This window comes from Bufo gargarizans, chromosome 5 (genome assembly GCF_014858855.1).
Source record: "Bufo gargarizans isolate SCDJY-AF-19 chromosome 5, ASM1485885v1, whole genome shotgun sequence".
In the NCBI taxonomy this organism is placed as follows: domain Eukaryota; kingdom Metazoa; phylum Chordata; class Amphibia; order Anura; family Bufonidae; genus Bufo; species Bufo gargarizans.
In genome coordinates, this window is record NC_058084.1 from 454501746 (window position 1) to 454527189 (window position 25444).

The 25444-nt window shown below is 45.0% G+C and overlaps 1 protein-coding gene across 4 annotated transcripts in view; it reads left to right on the top strand.

Moving 5' to 3' along the window:
* DUS3L (dihydrouridine synthase 3 like) overlaps positions 1–24661 on the top strand; it is a 30664-nt gene extending 6003 nt beyond the window's left edge. For all 4 annotated transcript variants that reach the window (XM_044293468.1, XM_044293466.1, XM_044293467.1 and 1 more), the window contains exons 4-14: positions 556–1113; positions 2064–2105; positions 6138–6290; positions 13778–13894; positions 15912–15977; positions 17171–17281; positions 19895–19991; positions 20394–20469; positions 22672–22860; positions 23437–23565; positions 24489–24661. In XM_044293468.1, coding sequence (XP_044149403.1) covers positions 556–1113; positions 2064–2105; positions 6138–6290; positions 13778–13894; positions 15912–15977; positions 17171–17281; positions 19895–19991; positions 20394–20469; positions 22672–22860; positions 23437–23565; positions 24489–24561 — 1611 coding nt within the window. In that variant the 3' untranslated portion in view covers positions 24562–24661. The remainder of the gene's footprint in view (positions 1–555; positions 1114–2063; positions 2106–6137; positions 6291–13777; positions 13895–15911; positions 15978–17170; positions 17282–19894; positions 19992–20393; positions 20470–22671; positions 22861–23436; positions 23566–24488) is intronic.
* Positions 24662–25444: the final 783 nt, after the last annotated feature.

A 25444-nucleotide genomic window follows, 5' to 3' on the forward strand; every position in this document is an offset into this window, starting at 1 on the left:
GGGCCTCGGTGGGAGGGAGGGGGTGCGGCTCTGTGGGGCCTCGGTGGGAGGGAGGGGGTGCGGCTCTGTGGGGCCTCGGTGGGAGGGAGGGGGTGCGGCTCTGTGGGGCCTCGGTGGGAGGGAGGGGGTGCGGCTCTGTGGGGCCTCGGTGGGAGGGAGGGGGTGCGGCGTCACTTGGAGAGGGGAGCATGGTGCCGAAGGGGTTGTCGCTTGGAGAGGGGAGCGAGGCTATGGTGCACAAAGCTCTGTACTGCACTTCAGAGGCGCACTACTAGACAATCTGTCGGGGTATACACTTTAGTGATACAGAGTGCTCTACTTGTGATACAAAGATTCAGTTGTGTTTTGCCTATGAAGCGCCCTCTGCCTGTGGCACAATACATTGAATATGGTTTTGTAAAATGAGACTTAGACCAGTGTAATGGGAGGGACAGTGGTGTTTAATACAGTTTTTTTATGTATTCTACACTCCTGATAAGTCACCATAACTTGCACCGATCAACTCCCGCCTGTCGTTCAATTCACTTCTGCATGTTGTTCTTGTCTCACAAACAGGAACGCCCCAGTAAATGTTTCTACGGAAACAAATGCAAGTTTCTGCATGACCGTGAGAAATACATGTCAGGGAAGCTTGAAGACATCGGACCTAAATGTTATCTGTACGAGACCTTGGGCAAATGCATATACGGGATCAGCTGCCGCTTTGCCAAATCGCACTTGGACGACGGTTATAAAAATCTAATAAACGAGGAGCTGGTGAAACAACGGGAAGGAAAAGTGCCGGTGAGGAACAATCTGGACAAGAACGTGCAGACGCAGCTGCGCAAGAAGAAGTATAGCTTTGAGAAGTCTATGGAGTACCTGAAGTATTTGTACGAATACCGAAAAAAGAACTGGAATAAGGAAAAGAAAGCGGGGGTGAAGGGTGAGTCCAAGGGGAACACGCAGGAGGATGCTGCGCCTAGAGGAGGAGACCTTGATGTGCGCGTGGATACTGCAGGGGGCGCAAAGGGTTCAGAAGAGGCCCAGACTGCGCAGGAGGCCACATTGGTGAATATGGGAGCTATAACAGATGAAGATGTTATAAAACTCAGGCCATGTGAGAAGAAAACGGTGAGGACCCAAAAATGTCTTAATTACGAAGTAATGTACTTTTGATGACCTGAAGATGGAACGTGGATTTAGGCTACATTCACACACACCTGATGACCACATTCATATTTTATTCCCCTCTTTGACTGCCCCCCCATGCAGTTGAAGAGGCCATTCTTAAAGAAGCTCTGTCAGCATGATCAGCCCTATTAAACCAGGCATACTGTATAGTGGGGTTGATCATGCTGGTTAAAATGAGACCTTTCTTTTGTTTTGTTTGTTACATATCACATACACTAGTTACCATGTTGAGAATAGAGGTTTTCTATGCTTAGAAAGCTAACATATATTACAGGTTTATTCTCGGACACAATATATGATCATAAAGACGCCAGTAATATGTAGTATAGAAAACCTCTTCTCAATATGATAAGGTTGTAGCCTGGAAGTAAGTGGTCAGCCTTGCATGCCGATATCCCAGGTTCAAATCTGTTGTGTAAATGTAACCTAAAGCAAGGTTCACATCTCGTTTTTACTATCAATTTAACATATACGTTGGGGGAAAAAATGGCATATAAAAGCAAAGCGCACCAAGGCGGGGGTCTATTACTCAACGCTCCTGTTCCCGAGTATCTCCAGCGCCACAGCTCCATCCATTGTGTTGTGGACAGAGCTGGTTACTGCAATATTGACTTCAGTGGGAGCTGCGCTGAAGTTACTAGGTCCATCCACTACATAATAGAAGGAGCTGTGTAGTTACGCTGAAACAGCTGACCTGCTGAGGTGCCGGCTGTCGGACCCCCAACGATCAGATACTGATCACTTATCCTGAGGTTAGGCCACCAATATTGAAATCCTAGAAACCTCTTCAGTCTAAGAAGCGTTTGTCTAGATGGGTTTAGCCCTTTTAACCAAAGAATATTGATAATATCCAATAATTATTATATATATATATTTTTTTTCTTGTACAGATTGATTTCCGAGGCAAATTGTACCTTGCGCCGTTAACTACAGTAAGTATTGTTTTCATTGAGAGTCTTAACGGACTAAGATGTCTGATTCGATTTCCTTTATAATCTCTTCCCACATGTCTGATATTATTGCTCCTTTTATGGGCCGCGGCAGTTCTTAAAATGGCCGGGGAGGGCTTGGATCTGGAGTTCCGGTTGTTGCACTTCCCTTCTCTTTCCATAGACTTTTCTTTCAGTTCTTCAGCCTGAGTAGGAACATCATTGTACACATCCATAGGCCAGAAACCCTCTACAGCTGAGAGTTTGCTACATTTGTATCCAACCTATTCGATCCTCTGTGAGTTAAAGGTGTTACGTCAACGTAAAAGTGAATGGGGGTCAGTCGCGGTGCGCTCTTATTGAGTTTGGTGGGCCCATTCTGGAGATAAGAGCCAGAGTAGGTCCCTGAGGTGGGACTAGTAGCTGTCTGACATTATAGCCATATATCACCAATGTTTCAAATGAGACAACCCCTTTAAAGGGGTTTTCCTGGAAAAGATATTTATGACTTATCCTGAGGATAGGTTATCAGTATCCGATCTGCACGGGTGCGACACGCCGATCAGCTGTTAGAAGAGACCTTGAGTGCCGCAGGCCAGAGACATCACTGTACATAGAACGTGTCGGCCCATCTACCAACGTCAAGGTGGCTTCTGCAGATGGGTTTATTTCACTAACAGAACTGTCTCTCCTGGGCCTAACCTAAGCCTACAATGTTCAGGGCGGTGTAGGAACCAGCGATATTAATACTCTGCTCAGAAGCCCTGGGCAGATCGGAGAAGAGTGCTCAATCTAACGGAGGCAGCTACCCTCCAAACATACTGCAAGAAAATGTAGACTAGCACATCCAAAGTCACAGGTACACATCCATAAAGTTTGCATACAAACGGCTAGCAAAGTACATATGGCAGCACACCGTTATACATGCAAACAATAGAACTAGGGATTAGGGATGATTTTGGATTGCAGTGGTACTATACATAAAAAAACAGAAGCTGAAAATGTCAAGGTGGCTTCTGCAGATGGGTACCTAATACCAACAGACCTCTCCTGGGCCTAACCTCAGCCTACTGTGTTCAGAGCGGTGTAGGAACCAGCTCTATTTATACTCTGCTCAGAAGCCCTGGGCAGATGGGTCGGGAGTGCTTAATCTAAAAGGAGGCAGCTACCCTCCAAACACACTGCAAGAAAATATAGACTAGCACATCCAAAGTCACAGGTGCACATTCACTCATTTACCATGTATGGATGTGCTAGTCTAAATTATCTTGCAGTTAGGCTCCATTCAAGTCAATGGGGTGGAGATGCAATACCAAGCACTGCCACTATACGATGTACGGCGCTGTGCTTGGACAGCTGCCAGGAGCCTGCATCGTTCACCAGAGCTCCAGTGAGCGCAGTGGCTCCCTGAAACAGCTGATCGGTGGAGATGCTGGGACCTAGACCCCCTACTGATGTGATAATTATGACCTATCCTGAGGATGTAATTATTTTCTTTTCCAGGATCACCCATTTAAGTCCATAAGCAGCAAACCTCTCTCCTGTTTCCCACCATTTATCAGGCTGGACTCCAGGATTACACACATCTCACTTTGTCTAGACTGGATTGTAACAGATCCTCAGCTGTAGGAACTGTTAGGGCTCTTTCATCCGCTGCGTGAAAGAGTGCCAAGCCCCGCTCCGGACAGCAGAGACAGGGAGCATTTACATGATTAATTATGCTCCGTGCCTCTCTGTGCTCTTTTTAGTACAAAATCACGGTGACAACTTTATCTCACTGATTTTGTAGTAAAAAAAAGATCACAGAGCGGCACGGAGCATAATTAATCATGTTACTGCCCCGGAGCGGGGCTTGGCTGTCTTTCACGCAGCGGATTCCACGCACGGCATCCGCTCGTGTGAAACAGCCCTTAGGCCTGTATGCGCTTTGCTCCTCTGGGTTTCTTTGTGTAGGAACCAGCATGTATTGTACTGGCCGTGTTTGAAACATAGAAACATAGAATGTGTCGGCAGATAAGAACCATTTGGCCCATCTAGTCTGCCCAATATATCTGAATCCTATGAATAGCCCCGGCCCTATCTTATATGAAGGATGGCCTTATGCCTATCCCATGCATGCTTAAACTCCTTCACTGTATTTGCAGCTACCACTTCTGCAGGAAGGCTATTCCATGCATCCACTACCCTCTCAGTAAAGTAATACTTCCTTATATTACTTTTAAACCTTTGCCCCTCTAATTTAAAACTGTGTCCTCTTGTGGTAGTTTTTCTTCTTTTAAATATGCTCTCCTCCTTTACCGAGTTGATTCCCTTTATGTATTTAAAAGTTTCTATCATATCCCCTCGGTCTCTTCTTTCTTCCAAGCTATACATATTAAGGTCTTTTAACCTTTCCTGGTAAGTTTTATCCTGCAATCCATGTACTAGTTTAGTAGCTCTTCTCTGAACTCTCTCTAGAGTATCTATATCCTTCTGGAGATATGGCCTCCAGTACTGCGCACAATACTCCAAGTGAGGTCTCACCAGTGTTCTGTACAGCGGCATAAGCACTTCACTCTTTCTACTGCTTATACCTCTCCCTATACATCCAAGCATTCTGCTTGCATTTCGTGCTGCTTTATTACATTGTCTTCCCACCTTTAAGTCTTCTGAAATAATTACTCCTAAATCCCTTTCCTCAGATACTGAGGTCAGGACTGTGTCGAATATTCTATATTCTGCCCTTGGGTTTTTACGCCCCAGGTGCATTATCTTGCACTTATCCACATTAAATTTCAGTTGCCAGAGTTCTGACCATTCTTCTAGTTTTCCTAAGTCCTTTTCCATTTGGCGTTTCCCTCCAGGAACATCAACCCTGTTACATATCTTTGTGTCATCAGCAAAAAGACAATCCTTACCATCGAGGCCTTTTGCAATATCACTTATGAAGATATTAAACAAAATTGGTCCCAGTACAGATCCCTGTGGAACCCCACTGGTAACATGACCTTGTTTTGAATGTTCTCCATTGACTACAACCCTCTGTTGCCTGTCCCTCAGCCACTGCCTAATCCACTCAACAATATGGGAGTCCATGCTCAATGACTGCAGTTTATTGATAAGTCTTCTATGTGGGACAGTGTCAAAAGCCTTACTAAAATCTAGATATGCAATGTCTACTGCACCTCCACCGTCTATTATTTTAGTCACCCAGTCAAAAAAATCTATAAGATTTGTTTGACATGATCTCCCTGAAGTAAACCCATGCTGTTTTTCATCTTGCAATCCATGGGATTTTAGATGTTCCACAATCCTATCCTTTAATAGGGTTTCCATTAATTTGCCTACTATTGATGTCAGACTCACTGGTCTATAGTTGCTCGATTCCTCCCTACTACCTTTCTTGTGAATGGGAACGACATTTGCCAATTTCCAATCTTCCGGGATGACTCCTGTTACTAATGATTGGTTAAATAAATCTGTTAACGGTTTTGCCAGCTCACCACTAAGCTCTTTTAATAATTTTGGGTGTATCTCATCAGGCCCCTGTGATTTATTTGTCTTCACTTTAGACAGCAAACTTAGAACATCTTCCTCTGTAAAGACACATGCATCAAACGATTTATTAGTCATCCTTTCTAGTGGAGGTCCTTCTCCTTCTTTTTCTTTTGTAAAAACTGAACAGAAGTATTCATTAAGGCAGTCGGCTAGCCCTTTATTCTCTTCTACATACCTTCCGTCCTTTGTTTTTAATTTAGTTATTCCTTGTTTTAATTTCCTTTTTTCATTTATATATCTGAAGAATGTCTTATCCCCTTTTTTCATAGACTGAGCTAGTTTTTCTTCTGCCTGAGCTTTAGAAGTTCTTATAACTTGCTTGGCCTCTTTCTGCCTAATCTTGTAGATTTCCTTATCTTCATTGCTCTGGGTTTTTTTATAATTACAAAATGCTAGCTTTTTATTTTTAATGATTTGGGCCACTTCTGCCGAGTACCACAGTGGTCTCTTCCTTTTGCAGGTCACTTACAACATATCATTTTCTCTCTTTACAATTAGTGCGGGAATCTTCCATTTAGAAGAATATGCAAGCAGTATGGCGCAGACATCACGTGCGGAGAGATGGCTATGTGTACCAGCCTCCTCCAAGGCTTTCCTTCAGAATGGGCTCTGTTGAAAAGACATCACACTGAGGATCTGTTCGGCGTTCAGGTGCCTTTATTTTTATTTTACTCATTTTTATAGCACTGACCTATTCCATGCAGATGTCGTCCTTGGTCGGATTCAGACCCAGGACCCCAGCGCTGCAGGGCACCAGTGATCTATGGCCGCAGAGGAGTGTGATTCACTGTGTATCTGGCTGGTGCCATTAAAGCTTCATGAATCGTCTCAGCTTAGGTGTAGGGGTGCTGTATGTCGCTTCTGCTGTCCAACCTAATTGGGCTTACCAAGGAAACCATGCCTGTCAGGGGTCCTCCTGCACACGACTGTATCAGTTTTGTGGTTGGCAAAACACTGATCTCTGCTATGTGCCAACTTTTTTCCCATTTCATCCACCATGATGGCCACAAGGAGATAGACCGTTGACCTCTGTAGGGGCAAAAACACAGAGAGAGTGAGTTTAAATTACCCCACCCAACCTCTCCCCTTAGGGTTTCCTGTCCCTACAGGGGTCAGGTCAGAAAGAGGCCTCTCTCATGTGGGAGGTGAAGAGTTTATTTTTATTCCAGGATTGGTCTATCGGGGGCAGGAAGCCTTCCTTAGATCTACCTGTGCAACGTCCTGGATCCCTCTGTCCTCCTGCGGCTTGTGCTAATGCTGGGCAGAGAGAATATATGCGCTGCTCTGCCGCATCCTCCACCTGCTACATCTAATCCCCGGAGCTCTCTTCCCCCTCCGTGGGGAACAAGCCGGGCGGTTCTCCCCAGAAGTCTGGGGGGGAGGTACTAAGGGCCGCGCGCGCACTCTGGCGTGTGCTACGGTTGTCATGAATGGAGTCACGTGACAGACGGCATTGCATCATGGAGGGGGCGGAGTTTGGTCTGGCACCCTCCGGAAGTGTGGGAGGGCCGGAGAAATGACGTCAAATGCGGGCAGGCAGCAGGAGAACGAGGTTGTCCGTTCAGCATGTCTGAAGCAGAAGCAGCGTCGGGAGGTATGGAGAACCCAGAACCCCCCACAGTGGCTCCTTCCGTGAGTTCCCCAAAGAAAGCGGAGAAGTTATTTATGTATACGTGTACTCTGCAATATAGTAATGCATGGTTGTTCTATCTGACTCTCTTAAATAGGGTAAAGAGTCAAAGACAAAACTCAGATCTCTAAAATGTACTACTTGCACAAAAATTATGTAAAGAAATGTATTCAGGATCTGTTGAAGGAAGAACAGCAATCTATTCTATCAGAAGTAAAAAAATATGATGCAGGAAGAATTAAATCTTAGCTGGGTAGCTTTCATGTTTGGAGTTCAAACAAACATTGCATCCACTTCAGTCGCAAGATCCACATATCTTTGGTTAAACGAGCTTGAGGAGCATTAAAAAAAAAAAAAAAGACTCCAAGGGAGGAATTCATAAATTCCATCCCCCTCTCTTAAAATCAGCTACAGCATATTTAGCAGATGCTTCTGCTGAATCGGTAAGATTTGCCGCTAGGGACGGGGCCCTTTCTAACTCCGCTAGGCGCGCCTTATGGATGAGGTTCTGGTTGGGAGATAAAATGTCAAAATTATGCTTTATAGCAGGCATCCTCAAACTGCGGCCCTCCAGCTGTTGCAAAACTACAACTCCCAGCATGCCCGAACAGCCTTCAGGTATCAGCCTACAGCAGGGCATTGTGGGAGTTGTAGTTTTATAACGGCTGGAGGGCTGCAGTTTGAGGATGCCTGCTTTATAGCCTTTTCTGGTAGGTGTGTTTTCGGCCCGGTTCTCGATAAAATATTAGAGAAAGCGGCAGATAAAAAGAAGGGGTTCCCTGAGGATAAAGAGAAGAAAGGGTCCTTTCGTCAGTTTAACCCACAGTATAGATCCTTCAGGGGTAAAGGAAAAAACGGTGCGTTGGAGCTACCTGAAGGGGGGTAGAGGTAGAGGGTTCCTCTTTAACCCTCAGAACCGTCCACAGTACAAACAAGGACTCCAGAGTGGGGGGGAGGCTGAAATTATTTCTTCCCCAGTGGGAGAACATAACCACAAATCCCTGGGCTTTGCAAATTTATAAGAGAGGGTTACAAAATAGAATTCTCCTCAACTCCCTCTCACAGGAGTCGGATTACCTCTCATGCGGCACCTGTTTTAACAAAAATCTGGATAGGTATTCAAAACCTACTAGAAGCAAAAGTCATTATACCAGTTCCAAAAAAAGAACAGTGGAAAGGGTTTTATTTAAGATTATTTCTAGTAAAAAATAAACAGATGAGTCCTTCCGTACAATTTATAAATCGAAAAGATCCAAACAGAGAATCGTATACAAAAAGTTCAAGATGTCGATCCTCCACAGTACCGTTGATTCAGGAAGGTTTATTCATGACGTCAGTAGATCTGAAAGATGCATATTACCATCTTCCAATACACAAAAACTCAATCAGAAATATGATATCTTAAGATTTGCTATAAAAAAACGCAGCAGGTACAATTCGTCACTTCCAGTTCACCGCACTGCCATTCGGCTTTTTAACTGCACCAAGGACCTTCACGAAGTTGGTAGTGGAGATGATGGTCTTCTTCAGAGAGTAAGGTTTAACAATTATTCCTTATCTAGGTGACTTCCTGGTAATAGGAAGGACAGAAGCAAAAACTCGCAGAGACATGGAATTGTTTATAGAAAATCTAGGTTGGATAGTCAACAGGAAGAAATCCTTTCTGAAACCAGCAACAAGAAGAACATTCCTTGGTATTCTTCTAGATTCGGTTGCGCAAACTTAGTCTGTGCCAGAAGAAAAGATATTAGACCTGAAGAAGAAAATAACAGGGTTCCAGTCTCATCAGTCCTGTTCAATAAGAGAAGCAATGAGAGTTCTAGGTATCGTGACTTCATGTATAACTTCAATGGCCTGGGGTCAGGCGCACACAAGAGTATACCAGTCTTGGATCCTAAAAAATTGGGACAGGAATCCATTGTCCATAGACCAGAAAATACTCATTCCCATATCGGTGAAGTTAAACTTGAACTGGTGGAAAAAGAGACTGAACCTACAGTAGGGAATTCTTTGGCACAAATATCCAGATGTTATAATCTGGACACGCCAGCAAGGATGGTTGGGGTGCGATAAAAGGAAACCAAGATTTTGGGGCCTTTGGCCGAAAGAAATGGCTTCAGTCTCCTCAAATTTCAGAGAAGCACATTTCTTAAGCAGGAAAACCCTGGATCCAGGAGAATGGTCCCTAAACCCACTGATATTTCAAAATATAACAACAAAGTGGGGGACTCCAGAAATTGCTTCAAAAGAGAATGCAAAGTCTCAGAAATTCTGTTCCCTAAATCACAGAGACAATCCGTGGGCGGTAGATGCCTTCTCCCTGATATGGAACTGGGAACTAGCTTAGGCCTTTCCACCCTTTTCTCTAATAGCCAAGACAATTTAGAAGATACTTCAGGACCTGGTGACAGTAATCCTGGTTACCCCTTACTGGCCCAAGAGGTGTTGGTTCCCAAAACAGATTTCAATAAAAGTACCCTGGATATTGCTTCACCAGGTAGCCTTTTGGCTCCAGGAGAAGTATATAGTGGGCTCAGCATGCATGTTGGTACTTGCATCCCTGGATCCGATGAAAGCTGTAATGGCACCGGACAGGGTTAAAAGCAGAGTGTGCCTGGCGTGCATGCTGTACCTGCGCTCCATGGACTTTGTGTGGCTGTCATGGCCCATAACAGTTAGGAACTAGTGTTAGGGACCACTCATTAAGGCGACCTTGACGTGGTGAGTGGCTTATTACGCTTTGGCCAAAATGTACACCAATGCCTTATTCAACATCCAGCATAAAGGCAGGGCAGAGTGCGATTGCATTTTGTGTTTTTGCTTTTGTATCTGTGCTTCACCAGGTGGACATTCTCAGACAGGGAGCGGTTTATCATCCAAAACCAAAATTCTTCAGACTAGCAACCTGCATCCTTAGACAACAGGGCCTCTCTGGCAAAGTAATCGGCACTTCCGCTATTTACAAATCGCTGCAAAAAATGCACCAAAATGATACGCGACTGACAATACTAGCTATTTCCTCAGGCCGATGTTAAAAGCTGAGAAGTTTGCCAATATCTTCCAGTCAGGAGCATATCGGAGCCCCTCATGCACCACGTCACGGTGTCTCGGCACGCATGGGGTCCTACCACTCAACTGCCTGTGGTGTGTGAACAGGGTCTGAACAGTGCAATTAACTCCCAGCCAGGCTCTCACATGCCTCCATAGTGATAGCACCAATGCACTGTGAGGTAGGATAAAGCTGTGAGCCGCACCCACAACAGACCATGAGACACAGAAGCTACCAGGTGCAAAAGAACGTTACCAACAAAATAAAGTGGCACATTCCATACACATAAAGACAAAAACCCACTGAAAAAAGTGGCCTAAACGGGTAAAAATGCTCCAAACCCAGACACTGTAGCGTGTCTATAACCGGGGGAGCAATTCCTCCCCATGCTGTCCGCAGACAACTGCAATCCCCAGCAAAAAATGCGTATAAGGGAGGATGCCGGGGCGGACCGCATGCACCACAAGAACATCTTACACAAAATGATACATTGTGCAGATGAAAAAATATACATACAAAAATCACTGCAAAAAAATGCACCAAAATGATGCACAACTGACAATACTAGCTAATTCCTCAGGCCGATGTTAAAAGCTGAGGGGCTCCGATATGTTCCTGATTGGAAGATATTGTCAAATTCCCCCGGTTATAGGCACGCTACAGTGTCTGGGTTTGGAGCATTTCCACCCGTTTTTTTTCAGTGAGTTTTCACGTCCGCTATTTACCTTAAGATCTGGAAAAAGTTCTGTAGCTGGTCAGGGGATCCAACTCCTAATAGATCAAATCCAGTCATTCAGAGGATCCTATATTTATTTTATTTTTTTACAGCAGGGTCTGGATCGGAGTCTTAGTCCCAGCACCTTTTAAGGGGTTCAGATATCCGCAGTAAGTATCTTTTTGGATGCCAAACTTGCGGAGCATCATTGGATTAGGAGGTTTATGACAGCAGCATCTAGATTAAGACCTTCCATAAGACCAGAGTTCCTCAGTGGGACCTTAATATTGTCCTAAACAATCTTTCAAAACCTCCCTTTGAACCCATCTCAGAGCTTTCTTTAAAACTGCCTTCCTTATAGCCATCACCTCTGCGAGGCGGTTAGGGGAGCTTTAGGCTCTGTCCTCCCCACTTGACTATAACAGATGTGACAGGGTCTCCCTCAGATTAGACCCGGGGTTTTTACCAAAGGTAGTTTCCACATTTCACAAATCGGGAAATAATTTTACCCTCGTTTTGTAGTAATCCGAAAAATTCAAAAGATGTTAGAAGGGCGATTTATACAGTACCTAGAGACCACAAAGTCCTTCTGTACAGATCCAAACCTTTTAATTCAATTTGCAGGCAGCAACGAGGGTAAAAAACTGTCCATAGCTTCTATAGGTAGGTGGATCAGACCCACTATTGAAATTTTGTTACGCTTAGTTCCAAGGGTCTTTCTTGCCCCCCGGGTATTAAAGCACACTCTACCAGGGCAGTATCTTCTTCCTGGGTGTAAAAAGCCGGAGTTTCTCTATGCCAAATCTGTAAGGCAGCTACTTGGTCTAGTAAAAAACACTTTCTTTAAACACTATAGGCCGGATGTTTCACGTTCTGCTGATTTTTAACGTTCGGAAGACGTGTTTTACAAGTCGTTGCCCCCCCCCCCCCCCCCCCCCCCCCCCCCAGAGGAGTTATCAAGGTGGATGAAATGGAAAACCAGAATTAGACTTGCCGGTAGTTCTGTTTCCTTGAATCCACCTGACGACCCATACTTACCCTTTCCCCAAAAAAATATTATTTTTTTTTAACGGACATGTTCTATATTTTTGCTGGGCTGCGAAATGGACATATGGATGCAGACACCGCACGGTGTGCTGTCTGCATCTTTTGCGGCCCCATTGAAATAAATGGGTCCGCATTTAATCTGCAAAAAATGTGTATCAGATGTGGACCGTACATACGGTTGTGTGCACGAGCCCTAAAAGAGAAATCATGGGGGTAATTTTATGAATCCCTGCTTCCCAGAATTTTGGCTTCAAAAAGTTGCAAAAGAGGGCAATTTGTGACTTTTTGGGCTTTACTTGTACAAAATCTACAACTTTTTTTTGAAAACTGGGCACAGTTAGCTATGCCCAATTTATGAATTGAAAGTCACACATGTCACAAACTCTCTTCAGTGGAGGAGCCGGGGAGCGGCAAAATACATGAGTAACATGCTTAAACCTATTTAAAGATGTGGGGGGTTCAGCCAGCACAACCCTGTATGCAGGTGCACATTGCTATGGCGAAATACAGATACAAACGCAAAAACACAAATGCAATCGCACTCTGCCCTGCCTCTATGCTGGATGTTGAATGAGGCATTGGTGTACATTTTGGCCAAAGCGCAATAAGCCACTCACCACGTCAAGGTCGCCTCCATGAGTGGTCCCTAACACTAGTTCCTACCTGTTATGGGCCGTGGCGTGCATGCTGTACCTGCGCTCCCTGGACTTTGTGTGGCTGTCATGGCCCATAACAGGTAGGAACTAGTGTTAGGGACCAGTCATTAAGGCGACCTTGACGTGGTGAGTGGCTTATTACGCTTTGGCCAAAATGTACACCAATGCCTCATTCAACATCCAGCATAAAGGCAGGGCAGAGTGCTGCTACAGAGTGCGATTTAAAGATGTGCCAAACTTATAAGGAAGCATGAGCTCAATTTGGTGGAAATAATGGCAATGTAGGCTCAAGCAAAACCGACTTCAGAGTTTCCCCTCTGGAAAATTCCCCCCCCCCCCGCCCCCACAATCTTTGTAATAAGCTTCGTCACTAGTTCACACTGCCTTCCTAAAAGTGGCCCTTTGGGGGGGGGGTCCCGGTGTTTAAAGAGGACCTGTCATCTCTCCTAACGGGTCTGTTTTGGCAACTACTTGCATTCACCATGTAATAGCGATTCTAGTTGCATATGAACTTATGAAATACTAGCAGTCTGCAATAAAGGTCCAGATGGGTGTTGCTGGTCGGGTGGTGTGCCCTGCACAGTCTGCCATTGGCACCACTGACTGATTAGTAGAAACTGCAGGGGACAAATCCCCAGCTGGTAACACTCAGATGGACTTTTATTGCAAACTACTGGCAATTCGCTCATAGCTTCTAATAGGAATAATAGAGGAATGGCGCAACGTCATTAGAGTAGATGCTCCAGAATTGTTGTTATATGGGGAATGCAAGTAGTTGCCACAGCAGACTTGTCAGGAGAAAGGAAGGATCCTCTAATGTTTTGATTACTCTGATCAAGAGGGACCACAGGGTGATCAAAGGTGAAGTTCCCGTTCTGTCGGGTCACTGGTCCCAGGTGTTAGTTTTTAGACGACTATGCATTGTGCTTCTTAGCCGTGTTTATAAGGTAGATAAGTTTCTCAAGGCGGCTCAACATCTCGAGCTTCGCTGTATTGCTTGATCTTTAGCAGTAATCTAGGCGTTTTACTTCTTCCCTGCAGCTAGAGGGCGCCTTCCCTGACACCATGACCAAATGTGCAGAGATGCTCAACAAAACCATTGATGTTGACTTTGTGGACATTAATGTTGGCTGTCCAATCGACTTGGTCTATAATAAGGTAAGGGTCTGTTTCTCAGGTACCTTTTAGACTGTGTAAGTGTTAAAGTTGTTTTTTTTCCCCAGTTTTTTGTGTCCGCATTCCTGTTGAAGTCATGACTTGTGTTCTTCATAAATTATAACAATTGGAGCATCTTTTCTTAGAACTCGGAGTTGTGCTGTTCCTCCTGGAAATATATCAATAAAATGAAAACTGGATGTCACCGTTTCCTTTGTCGAAGGCGTGTGCCCACTCTTCTATAATCAGCACTGAACGGACCGTATCAGACTGTCTAGGGGCACGTCACATTGACCGGGAGAATAGTAGCACCCAGTTATCTTCATACATTTCCAGGAAGATGAATAGATGAAAGGGTTTCTGTCACCAGATTTAACCCTATTAAGCTAGCGGACATTACGGATGTGCTAATGTCAGCTAAACCTAACTAGCCTATTCCTACTTCTATCTATGCCCCCATGCACCGGGCTGGCAGACAGATGCGAGCGCTGCCTGGCCCTGTCGATCAGGACTTGGAGGGAGGCGACAAAGGTGGGAGAACGGAGCCTCTAGGAGCAGTAAGAACGCCCCCCACCCCCCCTGCTCCTAGAGGCTAATTAGGGTATTATAAAAATTTCTGGCGTAACGGGGGCATAGATAAAAGTAGGAATAGGCTAGTTAGGTTTAGCTGACCTTAGCACATCGCCAATGTCAGCTAGCTTAATAGGGTTAAATCTGGTGACGGAAACCCTTTAATGTAGCTGCGAGAAGCGAGCTCAGGGTTTGCAGCCTTTACATGTAGTAGTGTCATGGCTTCTGTTTCTAACTAGAGCCCTGGTAGCTATGACTGATCACATTGACTTGTAATGGGCGCCATCATGGTTCTGGTATTTTTGGCAGCAAGAATATTGATGCACACTACACTTATTTATTTATATTATTTTTTTTGTCTTTAGAGGACTTCCAGCTTTAGTTTGCTAAAACTGGAAATCCTCTGACTGGGACCGAAAGAGTGATGCCTCAGATACACAATGCCATACAAGTCGGATATTTTGCTTTATGGAATATTACAGCGAACTGTCCTGTTCCTTGCAGAGCCATGCAGTAAAATTGTGTGTGTGTGTGTGTATATATATATATATATATATATATATATATATATATATATATATATATATATATATATATATATATATATAAAAATGGCGGCACTGACTGCAAAGATGGAAAAAGTGGGTGCACGTTCCAGGGGAATCGACCTCTTACCCCAATCAATGAATCCAGAAAAAGGACGGCACTCCGGTCTTGAAGAAGTAAAATTTAGTCTTTAATCAACCTTGCGGTACAACGTTTCGGCTCCAATACTGAGCCTTTCTCGAGAAAGGCTCAGTATTGGAGCCGAAACGTTGTACCGCAAGGTTGATTAAAGACTAAATTTTACTTCTTCAAGACCGGAGTGCCGTCCTTTTTCTGGATATATTATATTATATTATATTATAATATATTATATATTATTTTTTTTTGAAGAAAATCCAGCGGGAGCACCACCCAGGATGCGGGTGCAAAGTCCACAAGGGCAGCGGCAATGCCCCAATAATATGGTTAAAGAAAAATTGGACTGCAGTCCAATTTTTCTTTATATATATATATATATATATATATATATATATATATATATATATATATATATAATATGTGTGTATATATAAATATTTTATTATATATTTTAATTTTTACTATTTTTTTTTTTTTTTGTTTTAACATTGGCGTCTGTGAGTGGCAGACGATACTCAGTGGCATCTGTTTGAACCTACACCTCAGAGATTTCTTTTGGGCAAGCAGTGTGGCTAAGCAATCTTTATATACTGCCATATGTGTAAACATCTCCACAGTCTATGGTGTGGCCATAGATAGATGGGCGTCCTTCTGAATAGAGGAGCATCCTACAAGCTTCAGCAGTGATACATGACCCTAACACAACATAGTTTTGTGTCTTTTTATATTAATGAAAATAACTCTACCTTTTCCCTCCGTTATATAGGGTGGAGGATGTGCTTTAATGTCCAGGGCAAACAAATTTGAAGACATTGTGAGGGGAATGAACTTGGTAAGTGTGGAGGAACCTAACGGTTCAAAGAGACCCTGTCTGGTCTGATCTTCTACTTCTTTTAGTATGTGGACCCCTGACCAGCACACTTGCCTTGTTTCCAAAACCATGGGTATTCTTCTGGAGCTGACCCCCATTCGTGACTGTAACGACTTCCACTCTTCTGGGAAGGCTTTCTACTAGATTTTGGAGGGTGTCTGTTGGAATTATTACCCATTCATCCAGAAGAACATTTGTGAGGTCAGACGTTGGAGTAGAGGGCCTGGCTCACAAAATCCATTCTAGTTCATCTCATAGGTCAGGGCTCTGTGTGGCCCCGCCATGCTTTTGTGGACTGGGGCACAGTCAGGCTAGAACAGAAAAGGGCCTTCACCAAACTGTTCCCACAAAGATGAAGTGGACAGTTGTCTGAACTGTCAAGTAGAGGACAGGCGGAAGGTGTCTTCTCTGTATGCCCTCTCGCCCAATGGAGGCCCCATTATGTCATCGTCACAGGTTTTTCCTTGCAACAGCATGATTATAGAAGCAGCGACTTTTGACCTTTTTTGACTTTTATGGCCAGGGAATGGAATATTGCAGTTTGACATTTTAAAGGGTTTTTCCAAGATTTTGATACCGATGACCTATCCTCAGGATATAGGACTTCAGTACCTGATTGTGGAGCGCTGCTGCCTTCTCTGATAGGAGGATAGGTCATCAGTATCAAAATCTCTGCAAACCTCTAACTTTCTTTGGATGGAAAGAGGCTAAAGGTTTCCTTAGGTTAAGGTCATCGATATCCTGTCGGCGGGGGTCTGACTCCTTTGGCACCACTGCCATTCGGCTCCTTTTTCTAGCTGCCTTGCTGCACCGTCGTGGCTGTACCTCAGTCCTGACTCTGTAGGCTACATGCAAGCGACTATATGCATTCTATGGTCTGCGCACATTTTTGGCAGATCCAATAGTAGAAATGCATATCATTGTCCAAATAGGATACAGACTATGAATTACGGGAGGGACGCACAGATGCGGACAGGACACGGACGGCATCAGTGTACTGTCAACGTTGGTTGCATCCCCATAGAAATGAATGGGCCAGTATACGATCCACAAAAAATGTGGATTAGTCGCAGGAAAAAAACGTGGTCGTGTGGATGAAGCCTTTTCCTGATGTTTTAAAATTGATTACTTTTTGATCCTCTTCATTCTCGCAGGTTCTGGACGTGCCCCTCACCGTGAAGATCAGGACTGGGGTACAGGAAAAGGTCAACCTGGCTCATAAACTGATTCCAGAGCTGCGGGACTGGGGGGCGTCACTGGTCACGGTGAGTCCCCTCCTTTATAATGAACCGGTGCACTGAGAGGAAAGGTTCATCTTCTAAATCCTGGGCATCAGACGTAGCGGGCACAGAGCGGCTCGGCTCATTATCATCATATTAAATAAAATTGGATTAATGAACATCTCGGTGATTCTTACTAGATCTGAATGTTTTCTCAGCCTTTCTTGATGTCCTGTAGGGTAATTATATTCTAGTATTAATAGAAATGAAGCTTTTCCATGGCACACACCCTTATCCCATACCCACAGGATAGGGAATACGATTTGAATGGAGCCAGGGGGGTCACGCACGTCCGCTGCCACTCCATTCAACTCCATGAGCACTTCTACTCAATCCTACTCTAGAATAAAAGGACCCCAGTTTTTGTGATCCACGGGGGCCCCACTGGTTGGACCCCTGCTAATCAGACCCTTATCTCCTACCCTGTGGATAGGGATTAATTGTTTGTCATGGGAAAACCCATTTGAAGGAATATTCAAAGAACGGGAAGAGCGAAGGAAGATGAGGCACGTGCACACTCTCCTCATACAGCTGATTGGCGGGGGTGTCGGACCACCGCCACAATATTAAAAGCCCGGAGAACCCCTTTAAAGCTAATTCTTTGTCTAATACGATTTTCCAGTGAACTTTCTGCATCAATTTTTGGTATGGTTGACAAGATCTCTGCTTGCTGTAATTTATAGGAACATTTATTGATTGCTTCGTGCGGATGGGAATGCAAATGTCTTTTAACAAGGTGTGCACCCATGTCCATCTTGTGAATACTCCTTCGCCATTCTGCCTTTAAGCAGGGGGGGTGCTGTGTCGTTAAAGGGGTCTTCTGGGCTGCAGATATTGATGACTTCCTGTTAGGTCGTCGCCAGCCACTGCATGTAGCTGACTGGACCCCGACTGATCTGGTATTGGTGACCTTTCCTTGGAATAAGTCGTCAATATCTGTAGCCTGTAAAACGCCATTAATATCACGTTGAATTCCCTCTCTTGCCTTTTTCTAAGGGGCAACTCTGCTTTTATGAATGCAGAACGTTCTGTCCTGTAACATCAGCGCCTTTCCAGAAATGTCTCTTTAGAAAAATCTCGTACTCTCCATAATCCAACAATTCGGAATCAACCCCCACTTACAAACCTTGTGTGCTGTGCTATTCCTCTGTTACTCCTCCTGGAATTACAGGACTAAACACTAACAGACAATTGGTTGTTACAGTTCCCTTTGTCTACACCAGGCATCCTCAAACTGCGGCCCTCCAGCTGTTGTAAAACTACAACTCCCACAATGCCCTGCTGCAGGCTGATACCTGTAGGCTGTTCGGGCATGCTGGGAGTTGTAGTTTTGCAACAGCTGGAGGGCCGCAGTTTGAGGATGCCTGCACTACACAGTATGACTCTTACAACACTGACTGGATGGAGTCAGACTGTGTAGCAAGTCACCTGTAAGGGTAATGTATGAACTGGCGATCGGGTGCTTCCGTTTCCAGTAAGAAGAACAGGGCAGACATTAAGTTATGTTATGCCATTGGTATTTTATGGGGAATACAAGTATTTATTAGAGCAGACAAGATGGGAAAGTTAACCCCCTCCAGACCATGTCACTTAGGTATACAGAGGGCGAGTCTGCAAAACTGCCTTGTATTTACGGTCCCTCTATCCCCCACTATCGCGGCGTTCTACTGCAAGAGGAGGCTAGCTGTAATTAACATACTGGGCTCGTGGACCAGTGGCACCTGTTATAACCCCTTTCGGAGCACACCATGCAAGTTATCGACTAATGGCATGGTAGCTGGCAGCAGTTAAAGGGGTTGTCTCACTTCCGCAAATAGCATTTATCATGTAGAGAAAGTTAATACTAATGTATTGTTATCTATATTGCTTCCTTCACTGGCAGGATTCATTTTTTTCCATCACATTATACACTGCTTGTTTCCATGGTTACAGACCACCCTGCAATCCATCAGTGGTGACAGTGTTTGCACACTATAGGAAAAAGCACCGACCTCTGTGTGCTCCCATGGTCCCGGCCGCCAGAGAAGCCGGTACTTTTTCCTATAGTGTGCAAGCACGACCACCACCGATGGATTGCAGGGTGGTCGTAACCCTAGAAACTAGCAGTGTATAATGTGATGGAAAAATAAATCTAGTCAGCAAAGGAGGCAAGATGGACAATCACAATACATTAGTAAGTGCCTTGTATTCACTTTCTCTACATGATAAATGCCACTTTCTGAAGTGAGACATCCCCTTTAAGTTATCCCCTATCTAAATTTTTTTTATTTTTTTGTGTACTTGGATTATTGTTGTCTATGTACAGAGGCTGCATCTAAAACTAAGGGAGGAAGATCCATGTAAAGCTAACCTAAAGGGGATGTGCAGTGGTTTAATACTGATGACCTGTCCTTGGTCACCAATATCAGGTTGGGGGTCTGACTCCGGGCACCCCCACCCATCAGCTGTTTGAAGAGGTAGCAGCGCTCGTGCGAATGACCTGCGTGTCGTCTCATGTCCAAAGATGGAGAAAATAGATATTTCCTAGATGTAATAGATTGTGACATTAGTGCAGAGAAGGTGATTCTGTCCTCATGGCTTTTTCATCTTTCATTTCAGCTGCACGGACGATCCCGGGAGCAGCGGTACACAAAACTCGCAGACTGGGAGTATATTAAGCAGTGCGCTAAAATTGCTGATCCAATGCCCCTTTTTGGTGAGTTGATCCCGATTTTGCGCCCGTTGTCGATGATCACATTTGGGCTGCCACAGACAGATCTTACCTTGGCTGGCCCGTGGCCCTCTAGCCGTGAGAAAAAGTACAACTCCCATTATGTTTTCCTGCAGAGTCCGAGGTTGGAAGCCGCTGCATTACACTTTTCCTTTCAGCTTGGCCATCAGACGACAGTCTCCAAACTCTAGCTTGATAAAAGGGTTATAAAGTGATATGCCGTAGGTCCAGCCTCCACGATCTTGATTGAAGGGGCCACAGTACTGATTTATGAGGCTATCCATCTGCACAGGAATCGGCACCACTGCTCCATGTCGCTTAGAATATTTAATGAATCAGATTCTGTTATAGAATAATGAAGCCATGATCTAAATACTTTTCTTACAGGTAATGGCGATATATGCTCTTTTGAGGATGCAAATCGAGCCTTGGAGACTGGAGTGTCGGGGATCATGGTGGCCAGGTCAGTCCTTGTTGTTTAAATGTATAGGAGAATAATGAAGAGATGACCTTGGGTTATGATATAGTCTCCACAGCCATGGTAACTTCACTTTGTCTTCAATTTACAATTGGGCCGCCAGTACTGATCTGTGGAACATGCAGTTAGCTGGAAGACCCAACTACTCAGAATGTGCCTTTTAAGATGGCCAGACACATGAGATGTACAGTACATTAGTTGAACCCACTGGTTTTGGTGGTAAAGGCCAACCATCTAATGTGTATGGGGGTTTTACCGACTCTCTTGACAGCAGACGTCAGTATTTCATTTTGTTCTCAGGGAGGGAGTCTGGCAACAGTGGCCTTCTTTTCCTACTAAGAACACATGCATGCATGGCCAATATGATCAGTCGTGTGTGAGGGAATCGGCGGCGATGGCTGTCAGCCGAACAAGCATTTGGCCGATCGCCTTCTTGTGTGTGTGTGGCCAACCTTAGGCCAGACGCAGTAAATTCAACACGAGAAACTCGCTGCATGTGTCGGTGTGATTTCCCGTTCTGACCTCTACTCCTCTGACTGGTTCGCACAGCATTATAATAGATTTATAAGGATGTGTGTCCATGTGAGACCTGGAATCTCTAGTGAATTACACTGACCGCATTATGTCAGTCTAATTCAATAGATTCCACGTCTCGCAGGGACATACAGCCTGAGGGCGCCTTCACATGCGGCAGAATTCTGTCACGAAAAATCTGTTCCATTCATTTGAATGGGGCAGCAAGCACATGGATTTCTGCAAGCCCAATTCCGGTGAATGGAGCAGAATTTTCTGCCGCGTGTGAAGGCGCCCTTATACATGACTGTAATGTCGTGCGACTCGCACTGCCACACAGTGAGTTTCTCGCACTGAACTCGCTCGTCTGTGTCTTAGTCAGAACATTCATGCAGTTGATGGAAATCAACAGGCAATCCGTGCATGTCACTGGGAACAAGTAAAGCCAAAGGCTGCATAGTGAGCAGTGATCAGGTCTGATAACGCACTACAGCCCTGTACAGTACACTGCAGTGTTACAATGCCTATAAAACATTTCCAAAAACGACATCACCCAGTACAGTACTACAAAGGTGAGCTTGGATCACTGGAATATATAAACCAGTACAGCACTGCTGCCCCAGAAAAAAAGTTTGCTCCCTCAACACCTTCCCTTACATGTCTCCCCGCCGGCCACACATCCTTAGCAGTGCATGAAGCATACCATATCATGTTAAAGAGATTGTCAAGAAATGATATATTCATGACCTGTCCAATATCTGATTGGTTGGGGTCCGATATACTACACCCCCCCCCACCGATCAGCTGTTTGGGAGTACTTCTGATGCTGTAAATGGCTGTGTCCATTGTGTAGGACGGAGTTGGTTACTGCAGTGTTCAATAGGAGATGCGCGGCAGTTACCAGCACCATCCACTACACAACGGACTGGCCTGTGTTTTCCAACTGCTGGAGCTCGATGGGAACTGATCGACAGGGGCTACAGGGTGTCGGACTCCTACCGATGTGATATTGACGGCCCTGACTAGTGCAGTGCCCAGCTAGGTTCAAGGAGACCACGCAATTCTTTTTCTTTAGCTAAAGAAAGAGCGGAAAACCCATTTAGCAAGGGACAACTACTGCTGCATGTCACTGGGCGGTACAGAAGAAGTTCCAAAATTACAACCCCTCCGACATCATTTCTGCCCTGCAGTTTCTGGCTAAAGCATCTCCTCGTAGGCTTCCTGTTCTGCTGCACAGAATACTAGTAATACGGAGAGCTCTGTGTTATGTATTAGCGTCTTTCTCCTGCATTTGGACCAATAAGCACCGGAATTATCTGGAAGAAAACGGGTAGGTCTCAGTAATGTGCAGGAAGTCGGTGAAGAGCAGCTTCAGCCAATAGCTGCGGAGCAGGAAGTGATGTCGGAGAAGTTGTAGTTTTGGCAACTTCTCTTCTACAACCTTGGACCTTTTAAAGTTGTCCACCTTTTATTAAGTGAGTGCCTATCCTCTGACACTCCGTACTCTTGCCCTGCACTGGAAGCAGTTAGATCCGTCACCTTTTGTAGTGGAGTGAGCTTGTCAATGCAGCGCTGCTCCCATTGACATCCGTGGATCACGTACAATCACGTCATATGGGCAAGTGGCTTTACTGTTGGTTTCCTCTCTTAATTCCTGGCGTCTCTTAATTGCAGGGGGGCACTGGTAAAACCTTGGCTTTTCACGGAGATAAAAGAACAGCGCCACTGGGATATCTCCTCCTCAGAGCGGTTTGATATTCTCCGAGACTTTACAAACTATGGACTAGAGCACTGGGGCTCGGACACGCGGGGGGTGGAGAGGACGCGGAGGTTCATGCTGGAGTGGCAGTCCTTCCTTTGCAGGTAATGGGGTGTTTTTTTTTTTCGTTTTTTTTCTTTGTGTCTTATGGTTATGACTGGGCACTGTTCACATCTGTGCTATGGCTACTGCTCCTAGTGGAAACCAAAGCAGTGTGCTAGGTAAGAACAGCACCTGGGGCCCTGACCATCATGAGAACGGGGACCCGGATTCCCCTGTTTGGGTAACGTGGCAGTCACACAGGCACACTGCTGCTTCATTCAGCTCTATGGGACGGTTGGAGATGACAGAGTACTAGTGCTTGGCTATCTCCAGCAGTCCCGTAAAGTTGAATGAAGCAGCACCGCTCCGTTCAAGCAGGGGACCGTGGGGCCCCATACTTGTGGTTGTCAGACCCCTAATGATCAGACTCGTTAGTGTCTGTCATGGGACAACCCCTTTAATTAATCATCTGTCTGGCTTCTATTTTGATGCTATTCTTGCAGTCAAAGGTAATGGAAGCACAGAACGCAGCTGTGAATATAGCCTTATCTCCCATTTGCCATATAGAAATCCTGGATGGCCCCTTTGAGTACTTGGATGTGCAACAGATTCTATGCCTTGGTCATCCTATTTGGCAGGTACATCCCAGTCGGTTTATTGGAACGTGTGCCTCAGAAGCTGAATGAGAGACCTCCGTACTATATGGGAAGAGATTATATGGAGACGTTAATGGCGAGTCAGAATGCCTCTGACTGGATAAAGATCAGGTAACGCATAATTCTGCCCCGTGCCGTCCATTACTCAGGATAATGTACACAATAGAAGTGTAGGCAACTCATTGGTTGGGTTGTCGGCTTTAAATGATCCCTTTTGGTTAGATGAAAGCTGATCACTTCTAGACCGTCTGCAGGGACTACCAGCTGCAAATCTTATCAATTTCCCTGCAGCGCCTCCAGGAGGGAAATGGAGAATTGCAAGGTTTTCATTCAAATCTGTGGTCTGCCGGATGCAAACTGAATGCACACTGGCCCCATTAACTATAGTGGGGTCAGACCGAGATCTGTCGCCATTCCGGCAAAATTGCAGAGAATTGGCTAGACACAAACCGCCGCACGCTATAGTTTGTGTCTGGCCAATTCCTAGCATTCTCTGCCGGATGACAGCGCCGCAGATGTGAAAGTAGCCTAACATGGATGTCTTGAGTCCTCCAGAGTGAGAGAGATGCTATTTGTACCCACTTTTCATTCTGACAGCCCCCTGTTTAGGATCCTGATCAGCCAGAATTCCTTAAGACAGGCATGCTCAACCTGCGGCCCTCCAGCTGTTGTAAAACTACAACTCCCACAATGCCCTGCTGTAGGCTGTTTGGGAATGCTGGGAGTTGTAGTTTTGCAACATCTGGAGGGCCGCAGGTTGAGCATGCCTGTCTTAAGAGAAACCAAAAGGAGTCAATTTTACAAAACGCTTGTTCAGACAGGGATCGGCAACCTCCGGCACTCCAGCTGCTGTGAAATTACAACTCCCAGCATGCTCCATACACCTGTATGAGAGTTCCTAGAACAGCAGCAAAGGCATGCATGCCGGGAGTTGCAGCTTTGCAACAGCTGGAGTGCCAAAGGTTGCTGATCCCTGCTCGATTATGTGAATGTCTTGGTCAGTTGCTTTATCAAAACCTTCTTTTCGTTTGCAGTGAAATGTTGCTGGGTCCTGTTCCTCCGAACTTCACTTTCCTGCCTAAGCACAAAGCCAATTCTTACAAGTGAAATGTTTTATTGTGAAGAGTTTTGACTGAACTTTTTTTAGGATTTTTTTTTTTAAAATAAACCTTCAAGGATGTGCATTACTGCAGTGCGTTGTTGACTATTACCTGTGTCTGCATTATTCAGGAAGACCGTAATCAAAATGTCCGTTCAATACGGGAGAAGGTACAGTTGGGTCTGAAATATCCATATAGCATCTGGGTCGTTCTGTATTCATCCATGTAAAGGAACTGAGCCTCATCTCCTCTTGTTAAAGGGCCCCTCCGGGAATTAAGAGAATGAAAAGAGTTCAATATTAGTTTATTATAAATATATTCCTAAATGCCTTTCATTAATTATAATGGCTTGGTTTGTCTGGGGAGCAATCATTAGGAGAAATAAAATGTCTGCCGTCCTATTAGTGCACACAGAACCTGTCCTAATCACACAGGAGGATGAGTTACTTCACAACACTGAGGTAAAGAGCTGCCTCATCCTCCTCTCTGCTCTGATTGTCAGGGATTATGGTCCTGAATACAGATAAGATCTTTAGCTGAATCTTTGTAGGAATGGAGTCCATGAGGAGACATGAAATACAGAGAGGACGGACAGACTTTGGTAATGGAGACTGCATACAAGTGCTACTGCCCATTACCCACACCCTCCGCTCTGCACTTCATGTCTCCTCATGACTTTCATTCCCACAGAGATTCAGCCGAAGATCATATCAAACTGTATTCAGGGCCATAATCCCTGACAAGCGGAGGATGAGGCAGTTCTTTAGCTCAGTGTTGTGAAGTAACTTGTGCTCCTGTGTGATTAGGACAGGTTTTGCGTGTACTTATAGGACCGCAGCTATTTTATTTATTATAATGATTGCTCCACAGACAAAACGAGTCATTCTAAA